Raw genomic sequence first — 11,767 nt, 5'->3', positions numbered from 1 at the left:
TGTTTATTTAGAATAAATCATGCATTTAATAATTAGCAATGGATTCTATACGAATAAACATATTTCGTTATTATGGGTTATTTTGATGCTTTTGATATTTTTCTACTTCATATTAATTCTTTAAGTGCATTTAAGTAAAAAAATAATATTTTATATTGTACCGACTGATTTTGTTTGTTGTAAGAGTTTTACCGACTGATTCCATTATAATTCGATTCTTTTCGTAATAATTGGTATAGTTTAATATTCTTTTAGGTTATTCACATTAAATTGTACAAGTGGATAAAATTTCCACACATTTGAGTCCTTTCCAATAGTTTATTTCGAATAAATCATGCATTTATTAATTAAAATTTGTTTCTATTCGAGTAAACTTATTTCATTAAAAAGGGATTTTTTAAGCTTTTTAACTTTAACTTCTTCATTTTACCTAAATAAATACATTTAAGTAGCAATAAATTTTTTGTTATTGTTTCGAATGGTTTGGTCTGTTATAATTTTCCGAATCAATTCGTTGTAATTGGTTTATTACGTATTCATTAAAAGAGTTTATGATTACTTGTGTTATTTCTTATTAAATTGTACAAGTAGATAACATTTCCACACATTTTAAGTTCTTTCAAATAGTTTATTTAGAAAAAAATCAGTCATTTAATAATTGGATAAGGTTTCTATTCGATTGAACTTATTACCTTAAAATGGGTTATTATGATTCTTTTTGATTTAACCTAACCTAACCTAACCTAATTTAACATTACCTTACCTAACCTAACTTAACCTAACCTAACCTAAACTAACCTAACGTAACCAAACCTAATCTAACCTTACCCAACCTAACCTAACCCAACCCAACCTAACCCATCAAACCTAACCCAACCTTACTTAACCCAACCCGACCTAACCCACCCAATCTAAAACTATCCCAACCCAACCGAACTCAACCCAACCTAACCAAACCCAACCCATCTTAACCAAACCTAACCCAGCACAACCCAACCAACTAAACACAAACTAAGCTAACCCAACCTAACCTAACCTAACAAAACCCATCCAAACCTTACCCAACATAACTTAACCCAACCTAACCTAACTGAACCCAACCCAACCCAACCTAACCTAACCCTACCTAACTTAACGTAACCTAACCTAACCTAACCTAACTTAACCTAACCTTACATTAGCTGACCTAACATAACCTAACCTAATCTAACCTTAACTTACCAAACCTAACCTTACATAACCTTTACTTTAAATTGTAAAAGTGGATAACTTTTTACACATTTAAATGCTTTACGATGTATTATTTTTAATAAATCATGCATTTAATAATTGGCATTGTTTCTATACGAATAAACTTATTTCGTTATTAATGGGTTTTTTTGATTCTTTTGATCTTTTTCTACTTTACATTACTTCTTCTTTTAGTGCATTTAAGTAAAAATTACTTGTTTCATATTGTACCGAGTGTATTTGTTTGATGTAATAGTTTTACCGACTAATTTATTTATAATTGGATTAATTTCCTATTCTTTGGAATCGTTTACTATTTTTTTGATAAATTCACATTAAATTGTACAAGTAGATAACATTTCCACACATTTGATTCCTTTCAAATAGTTTATTTAGAATAAATCAGGGTTTTAATAATTGGAAAAGGTTTAATTTCGATTAAACTTATTACGTTAAATTGGGTTATTATGATGCTTTTTTATTTTACCTAACCTAACCTAATTTAACATAACCTAACCTAACCTAACTTAACCTAAACTAACCTACCTAACCTAACGTAACCAAACCTAACCTAACCTTACTCAACATAACCTAACCCAACCAAACCTAACCCATCAAACCTAACTCAACCTTACTTAACCCAACCTAACCTAACCCAACCCAATCTAAATCTAACCCAACCCAACCGAACTCAACCCAACCTAACCAAACCCAATCCATCTTAACCAAACCTAACCCATCCCAACCCAACCTAACTAAACACAAAGTAAGCTAACCTAACCTAAACTAACCAAAACCCAACCTAACCTTACCCAACTTTATTTAACCCAACCTAACCTAACTGAACCTAACCTAACCCAACCTAACCTAACCCAACCTAACTTAACCTAACCTAACCTAACCTAACCTAATTGAACATAACCTAACCTAACATTACTTAACCAAACCTAACATCACTTACCTAACGTAACTAAACACAACCTACCCTAACCCAACCTAACCTAACCCAACCTAACCCATCAAACCTAACCCAACCTAACTTAACCCAACCCAACCTTAATCCAAACCAATCTATCCTAACCCAACCCAACCGAACTCAACCCAAGATAACCAAACCCAACCCATCCCAACCAAACCTAACCCAACCCAACCCAACATAACCTAACCCAACCTAACCTAAACTAACCAAATGCAACCTAACCTAACCCAACCTAACTTAAATCAACCTAACCTTACTCAACCTAACCTAACCCAAACAAACCTAACCCAACCTAACCTAAACTAACCAAATGCAACCTAACCTAACCCAACCTAACTTAAATCAACCTAACCTAACCGAACCTAACCTAACCCAACTTAACCTAACCCAACCTAACCTAACCTAACCTAACCTTACTTAACCTAACCTAACATAAGCTGACCTAACATAACCTAACCTAACCTAACCTTACCTAACCTAACCTAACCTAACCTTACCTTACCTAACCTAACCTAACCTAACCTAACCTTCACATTAAATTGTACAAGTTTTCCAATAATTTGAGTATTTTACAATTTATTATTAATATTAATCATGCATTTAAAAATTGCAAATTGTTTCTATTCGAGTGAACTTATTTCGTTATAAATAGTTTCTTTTGATGATTTTTGACATTTTCTACTTCATTTTACTGAAATAAGTCATTTGGTTGGAATCAATTTATTTATATTGTTTTAAGCGATTTGGTTTCATGTAATTATTTTTCGTATCAGTTCGTTCAAATTGGATTTATTTAGTATTCATTTGAATCGTTAATATTCTTTTGGTTAAATCAGATTGAATTGTACAAGTAGATAACGTTATGACCTATCTCAGTCCTTTCCAATTGTTTATTTAGATTAAATAATGCATTTAATTATTGGAAATAGTTTCTTTTCAAGTAAACTTATTTTGTTATAAATGGGTTGAGATAATGCTTTTTAATATTTTTCTACTTCATATTAATTCTTTAAGTGCATTTAGGTAATAATTATTTGTTTAATGTTGTACCGAGTGATTTTGTTTGATGTAATAGTTTCACCGACTAATTTAGTTATAATTGGTATCATTTCGTATTCATTTGAATCGTTTACTATTCTTTTGAATTGTATAAGTGGATAACATTTCCACACTTTTGAGTCGTTTCATTTTTTTATTTATATTAAATTTTGCATTTAATAATTGGCAATGGTTTGCATTCGAATAAACTTATGTCGTTATTAATGGGTTTTTTTATTTTTTTTATCGTTATCTTTTTCATATTACTTATGTAAGTGCGTTTAAGTAAAAATATTTGTTTCATATTGTACCAAGTGATTTTGTTAGATGTAATAGTTATACCGACTAATTCCGTTATAATTGAGTTTATTTTGTAATCTTTGGTATCGTTTAATATTCTTTTGGTTAATTCACATTAAATTGTACAATTCCACACATTTTAATCCTAACCAATGGTATATTTCGATCTAATTATGCATTTAATAATTGGAAATAGTTTTAATTTGAATAAAATTATTACGTTTAAATGGGTTATTATGATCCTTTTTTATGTAACCTAACCTAACCAAACCTAATTTAACCTAACCTAACCCAACCTAACCTAATCTAACCTAACCTAACCTAACCTAACATAACCTAAACTAACATAACCTAAACTAACATAACCTACCCTAGTAGCACATACTGTTGGGCCAATGTTGGCATATTGAAAATGTCCACCGTTGGACAACGGTATAATTGGCACACTTGCCTACTGTTGTCTAACTGACTCATCCCAAATGAAGGGCCAACGGTTTTCTAGCAAGCATTAACACCACCTGGCCAACAATTTTATTCTGATGGCCCTACTAAATATATTTGCAATGCCAACAATTTTCTATGTGTGGCCCAACCAAATGTATCTGCAATGCCTACGATTTACCAATGTCTTTTTGCAAATTACCCATCCAAATATTCCCACTTTCCCAACTACAGGGCAAACGTGTCACATTGTATTCCCTTCAAATTGAAGTTCTAATAGGCAGCAATTCAGTTTATATGAAAAGGTTTACAGTAAACTACATGTGAATGGCAAAACCATTTTTTTCGTTTGCATAATGAATTACTTTATGCAACACACACACACTAGGTACTTTAAAAACAAATAAAGGCTTCAGAATTAAAAGCATCACTAGACACTTGAAGTGCTGTAATAAAATTGCACTCAATTGTTAGAACTGCATATTGAATGCTCATGCAATATATATTCTAGAAAATTAATAGGGGGACAAAACAGGAATAATGCTGGTAGTCCAGCTCTTAACAAGAATAGAGAGATAAAGGCTGAATGTTCTGAGCCAATATAATAGTTATTCTATCACAAAGTCAACTATTTCAGAGCTAACCCCTATTGAAAAGGCTTTAATTTTCCCTGCACCCAAACATTTTTAAATGAAGTAAAATTCAATAGATAATGCTTTTTAAAATACTGTACTGCATAGTAAATTAAAAGAGCCTATAATATTATATACACAATTTCAAAATGTTAAGAAAACTATCACTGTCGTATAAAGTGAAATTAGCCTGTCACTTCAAAAACTTAAGGCAGCCTCAACATATACACAACCTCAAATATAGCAGTCTTATCCTATTACCAGTTGATTGATATTATTAATTTGGAACAATTAAATTACTTTCAAATGTCAGTTACCATGATTTACATTTTTTAACCTAAGCAACACAATAATAGTTTATAATAAATTTCGTTAAACAAGCAGTTTATGTGTATGCAAATAACAAAAAACATTTTTGAAAAAAATACTTTTATTACAATACATAACTTACATGCTAACAAAAAAAAGATGCATGGTTAAATTATTGCTGCACAAGATTCAGCTGTAATACTGTGTAAGGAACATTATTATTACCTACTTTCCTGCATAGGTATTAAAAAATAAAATAATAATTGTAATCGCAGAGTAATTTTGACCCTGGAACTGCAATAAAGAATTTTTTAAAAACATTTGAGCTGAAGTAATATAAACTATACAAAACATCAAGTAAGAAAAAACAAAAACATACATTTATTTTAACTTCCAAGCCAGTAAATAACACATGATTGAACTGTGGGGTTTGTGATAAAACAAATGCTTCCAGGATGTCAATGAAGTACATTTATATTTGCTTACAGGAAAACTTCAATAAAATACATCCATATTACAATATGGTATACACAAAAAACACGCATTATCATTGAAATCCGGTAAAAGAACACACTTACGATATAACTGTGTAGTGTATAACTTCCTGTATTTTACAAGATTATCCACTAAGTAAATTTTTAAAGTACTGCTTTTTAAAGGATACTTATTATAATCAGTTTTACTCTCAAAGCGACTACATTCAAGACTGTAAATTCCTGGAGAGAGTGCCTTTTTAATTCCATTTACTACAATTACTTCACCGTTCACAGTCATGAAACAACTATCTGAATAATTTGTGCCTATTACATATTTATTACGATCTCCAAACACAACATACCTTATTGAACCATCAACATTTTTGACAACAGATGACTGTTTTGTTGTTTTTAAACAACACGACGCATCTTCACTTAATCGCTTCACTACTTGTTGCAATGGATTGTTTGGTGCACGAACCATGTTTTTAATTTTTTTCATTAAGTTTTCAAAGGGGAAAGCAGAGAAGTGATCAAGTTTACCAAAATTGGCTACATCATCTGCTAGGTGTAACAAATTATGAAAATTGTAAACAAGTACTTCCTTTCCATACAATGCAGGTATTTCTTTGACAAAAACATGCATCAAATCATTTGCATACTTTCTCCATGAGTTTTGTTCACCGATGTCACTTGCCAAAACATAAACAGCCGTATGAAGTAACATGAAATGCTCAAATAAACTCCTGGGCAAAACTTTAACTAAAACAACTGGTCCAAAATACAATAAAAAAGATCTGAATTCAGTACCTTTCCAAAATTTAAACAATTTCACGGGTCTTGGTTTGCGAGAAAATTCTTTAGGAGTATGCTTTCTCAATATCTGCATTCTGTTAGAAAGAGTATCAATGCTTTTTGAACTTAACTTCCCTTTCCTAAGGCCAGTATCACACCATATGCGTATCAATCGTTTCATTACCCCCAAGCAAATTAAATGTAAATAGTCCAATGGAACCTGAGACACAAGTCCTAATCGCAAACTAGATAACACTGATATTGATTTCTGATGGTATGGGTATTCCATGTATTTAAATGACTCATCAGACCTCAGTGAACAATCAATTTTGTACGGCCATGTTGTTCTACCATAGTATTTCCCTTTTTGAACACACTTCTCACATCCATTTAGTGAATTATGGCCAACTACAGATTTCACAAATGACCTTGCTGGTGCATCAGCAATTACACAACTGACACAAAACTTATAGTGCTTGTTCGTTATATTTATTCCATTTCTTTCAAGGAACACACATTCATTTACAAATGGCTGAAGAAATTCTGTAGCATCTGAAGGCTTTGATGCACCATAATATACTGCAACTACAAAAGGACACCTGTCAACAGCCTGGTCAAGTATACCCAACAAAACCCAGAATGATTTATTTGAACTGGAAAATAATGGTAGTCCATCAACATTAACAGAAATTGTCACCATATTTTCTGAACTATAGTCCCTGTAAATGTTTCTTAGCAATGGATAGTGACAAGGTTTTAATCCAGTTAGGGCTCTTTTCACTAGATTTTTTTCTACACCAAAGTATTTGAAAAGGCCTGAGGTATGTGTATCCACTACTGAGCACCTTGGAGTGTGAAGCAAAGAGCGTGAATCAAGGGGCAGACCTGACATATGTGGTTTTAAAATGTGCAACAAAGCTGTTGCTGCATTATGTGGTATGTTATAACTGTACATCCAATCAACTAATTTTTGTTCAACAGGAACAATGTTAGCACTAAGTTCAGAATTTTCAATTTCTTCAACTGAAGAATCATCATCAGTACTACTTATACTACTAATACTGCTGCATATGTAATCATTATTATTTGTAGAAATACCTGCATTGTTTGAATCAGTACCATGATTGTTAGTGTGTGTGTTTACAGTAACATTTACATAATTGTGCTGAATTTCATTACATAATTCTTGACAAATTTCTTTTGAACGAACTGCCACTTTTCGCAAATTAGTTCTCTTTGAACTTCCACAGTAGACATTTTTCTGATGTCTTTTTCTATTTAGCCGACTGTCTTCTGCTGTCTCGACCTCCATCCCTGTCCTTTGCGAAACGGAACCAGTTCCGTAAAATGGTATTCACATCATCATCACAGATGTTGCTAGTGGATTTATTTCTTCTAACAGCAGCTAAAATGAAAATAAATATTAAGAATTTAACAAACTTTTTTATTCTAACATTACAAATACAATTCTGCACTATGATAGGTTTAATGTGCTCAATCAGTACATGTAATGAAATAAAACTAACAATTAATTTTGTCAACAACTACAGTACGGAAATACAAATAATTTTAATCTCAAATAATGCACATAATTTTGAAATAAGTTAGTCTATAATAGAAATGTTAAAAAATTTTACTGGCAACACAGAACATGCATTATATATATATATATATATATATATATATATATATATATATATTACAATTACTGGCAGGGTTAACCAGAACTTTTGCATTGTGGGAATAATGCTGGATGATGCCACCGTTGGCATGTGGGTTTTCTCTGAATCTACACATTTCCCTCACCCTTATATCCTGGTGCTGCTCTACTGACCTGCTTGTTCGCCCTCATCGGCTTTGAAAACTTGCATGCTAAAATCAATGCTAATATTCTCATTCACATGTTAACGATCCCAATTTCAGAATGAAAATATTTTCTCATTACATTTCATACAATAAGAAATTAATAAATAAATTTTGAGTCATAATATACAACTCTACATTATTTACTTTTTGTATTTCACCTGCTACACTTTGTCTCGATTTTCTGTTTTGGTAATCAAATGATAGAATATGTAGTGATTTTATGTTCTATACTTAAAATGTACTTAATATATATACACATACACACACATGTGTGTGTATGTTTTTTATTATCACTCTTACTCGTACTTGTTTTCACTAAAATGAATTCTACGAAAATAATTCATTAACACACACATTTCATGATAATACAGCTGTTAATTTGTTCCAGTTATTTCGTATTAAAACTTTAAAGCAATACTAATAGAATCACTCAGTTGAATTTGGATGTATGAAATGGTAATAGAATTTTTTTTTAAACAAACAAAAGGTAACCACTCTAAGACAGTTCTACAGTAAAATCATTACTTAAAATGCCAAACATATACCTTTGTTACAGTATAAACTGACAATTCTGTAGAATTAAACATAGTAAGATAGGGTACTTTCGTATTAACGCCACCACAGCCCTTGATTAAGATTCTGTGGCTGCCATGATAGGTTTTGTTTACATTCATTTACTGCAAACGTTTACAGTAGATGCGGTGGCGGCCATGTTGGTTCTTATTTACGTTCATATTTCTGGTTTTTTGGTTAAATATTTAACTCCAGAAATTATAAAATTGCATTTTGTTCTGTTTTTGGCAAAACCCACTTCAATATTAACGTTTTTTAAAGCACTGCAAACTCTTACAGTAGATGTGGTGGCGGCCATGTTGGTTTTTATTTACGTTCACATTACCTTTTTGGTCAAATATTTGGCTCCTAAAAAATATAAAATTGTATCTTGTTCTGTTTTTGGCAAATCCCAAATACACATTTTCATAGCATTCAAAAATGGCATTATAAATCAGCAATATAGTGACTGACCAAACCCAACGTAACCCTTTGTCTCGGAACATAGGTCTGTTTGGAACGTTTAAAATTTAATGTTAAATCAAAACCCCGTTAACAGTCAAAAATTGAAAATAAAAAATTGAAGGGTTAGGTTAGGTCAGTCACAACATGCTTGTTTTCATTGGAAACTTCTGATTTAGCAGCTGCGGTGACGTTAATACGAAAGTACCTAAAATAGTATTCTATGCGTTTTAACTCACCAGGTATAATTTTCATCAGCTGCAGATTTTTTAATGCTATCTTCTGATTTTTTCCTGTCCAATTGTATTTCAATGCCAATCTATTTGTGAATAGTCTCTCTAGTATATGGCACACAACATGATCAGCTTTTCTCCCTCCAACTGTAGCAAGTGTGGTTTCCTATGTATGGAAAACAGTACAATATGTTTTAGATGCCATTCTAGACTCAATATGAAACAGCACACTTACAAATACTACCACAATACATTTTATTTGCAGTACATATACTGAAAGCTGAAGTCTTATTCTCAATTAATTTGTGTATCCTTGTGATCTTTGTGCCAGAAAGTTACAGCAACACAAAGGTACAGTAAGACAAGGTGAAATCAGTGCAAAGCAACAGCAATAGTTATTTTAGAATGAATGTGGATTATTTAACTTATATACTGTTTACAAGACTTAATTTTATGACTACAGGAAGAATCAGATATTAATTTTTGTTTAAGCTTCGCAAAACTATTCATCACAAATAAAATCCAATCCCAAAATGCTGTGACTCCACCCTACAGCTCAAGTGGTCAAATTCTCTGTCAATTGCTGGGTACTAATCAGCAACCTATAGTTACGCTCAACCTATTGCTACAAGTAAGAAGACTATATTATACACTCTGCTTCCTAGAAAAATAATATACACTTTTCGAAACTTTGGTATAAGACAGTAATTTTGGCCACCATCACGTCACTTTTCGTAACATATATTTATATTACAGCCTAGGCAAGTCATTATGGTTATCACTACAAACTAAAAAAATTGGATTAGCTTACCATACATATCTTATTTTCTGGGATTGATATCCATTCTTCCACTTTGTTGAGTTGTTCTTCAGTCTCGCATGGAAGAGTCAACTCTTCTGGTAAAATATTTATGTTCTGTACAGTGTCTGGTAAAGTCTGCTTTAATAATTCTGATACAGATTGCTGAATAACATCCAAATGCTTCTCAATTTTGGCCAAATGTCTAGCGATCACTTGTAAACCTGTAATTATTTGAAACATTGATTACATAAAGCATGAAACTGCTTCAGAATAGGTAGCAAAAATAAAAAAAAAATAGGTTTACCAATAACTCATTAAAGTGACAGTAGGTACTTATCATGTTTAGATAAATAATAAATTATTTTATGGGTTTTAATACTAACCAACTTGCTCTCTGGTGGAATCTTCTGACACAGTAACATCTTGAGTATTAACAGTATTTCCATTTTCCACAGAACAAAGAATTGAGGAAGACGATTCTGGGGGAACATAACAAACCATTAATATTCTATAATTTCTTAAAATATTCTAGGTTCTTTGGAATTAACGCCACTGGAGCTGCTAAACCAGAAGTTTCCAATGTAAACAAGCATGTTGTGACTAACCTAACCTAACATAACCCTTAGATTTTTTTTAATTTCAATTTTTGACTGTTAACGGGCTTTTGATTTAACATTAAATTTTTGAACATTTCAAACAGATCTGCGTTCCGATACAAACGGTTAGGTTGGGTTTGGTCAGTCACTAATTTGCTGATTTATGGTGAAATTTTTGAATGCTACGAAAATGTGTATTTGGGATTTGCCAAAAACAGAACAAGATACAATTTTATATTTGCAGGAGCGAAATATTTGACCATAAAACCAGAAATGTGAACGTAAACAATAACCAACATGGCCGCCGCCGCATGTGCCGCCGCATCTACTGTAAGCAACGGCTCCGGTGGCATTAATCCCAAAGTACCATATTCTGGCTTCATACCTTCAAAGGTGGTGTTAAAGAAGAACATACTAAACATATTATGAATATCCAAAATAAAAAATGGACTGAACATAACTATTGCAAAATAAGGCAAAGGAACTGGTGCTTTGCACGGTTCCAGTATTTGGTACGCAGAAATAAAAAAATTGATTGATTTATATATTTGGGATATTGATTATATCTATGGTGCAGATTTCCAATGTATTGAGAGTAGGGTGAGCGTACCGACTCTGGAACATAGGCGAGGGGGGAGCGGGGTAATCCGGGGATTATCCCATTTTTTATGGTTTTTTATGTGCAAATCTAGTTTTTTATGCGCTAATCCAGTGGCTAATCCACTAATCCAGTGGCTAATCCTGAATCCGCAAATCCGCAAATCCGCAAATCTGCTAATCCGGAGATCCGCAAATCCGCAAATTCACAAATCCGCAAATTCACAAATCCGCCATTTTGTATTTCTAGAAATTTCCACCAACTTCGAATCGTGACGTCATGATTCTGTGTCGTCTGCTGGAGGCTGCCACCTTGATTTCTTCTGGCCGCCATCTTGTTTCGTCTGCTGGAGGCCGCCATCTTGATTTCTTCTGCCCGCCATCTTGTTTCGTCTGCTGGAGGCCGCCATCTCGATTTTTCCTGGTCGCCATCTTCTTTCGGCTGCTGGAGGCCGCCAT

At 32.6% G+C, this 11,767-nt stretch overlaps 1 protein-coding gene across 2 annotated transcripts; it reads right to left on the bottom strand.

The window, feature by feature from the left end:
* Positions 1-7,327: 7,327 nt before the first annotated feature.
* Positions 7,328-10,742, bottom strand: LOC134537213 (uncharacterized). 2 transcript variants are annotated; one of them, XM_063377477.1, is made up of 3 exons: positions 10,499-10,742; positions 10,125-10,336; positions 7,328-7,605 (listed from the first exon to the last, which is right to left on the bottom strand). In XM_063377477.1, exons 1-3 carry the CDS (start codon positions 10,614-10,616, stop codon positions 7,555-7,557), a joined length of 381 nt encoding a protein of 126 aa, XP_063233547.1. In that variant the 5' UTR covers positions 10,617-10,742; the 3' UTR covers positions 7,328-7,554. The 2 variants fall into 2 exon arrangements, 1 of the variants encoding a protein (XP_063233547.1); XR_010075976.1 differs by lacking the exon at positions 7,328-7,605 and adding an exon at positions 9,432-9,479.
* Between the last annotated feature and the right edge of the window lie 1,025 nt (positions 10,743-11,767).

The sequence above is a fragment of the Bacillus rossius genome, chromosome 12 (assembly GCF_032445375.1).
Source record: "Bacillus rossius redtenbacheri isolate Brsri chromosome 12, Brsri_v3, whole genome shotgun sequence".
Taxonomy (NCBI): Eukaryota; Metazoa; Arthropoda; class Insecta; order Phasmatodea; family Bacillidae; genus Bacillus; species Bacillus rossius.
This window is presented reverse-complemented; position numbering and strand designations above follow the sequence as displayed.

Coding starts and splice junctions, on each gene's coding strand:
- LOC134537213 (XM_063377477.1), bottom strand. CDS start 10,616: ATGGTTTGTTATGTTCCCCCAGAATCGTCTTCCTCAATTCTTTGTTCT. Junction 10,337..10,498: donor TTCCACCAGAGAGCAAGTTG/GTTAGTATTAAA, acceptor AAATAATTACAG/GTTTACAAGTGATCGCTAGA. Junction 7,606..10,124: donor CAGAAAATAAGATATGTATG/GTAAGCTAATCC, acceptor TTTTCATTTTAG/CTGCTGTTAGAAGAAATAAA.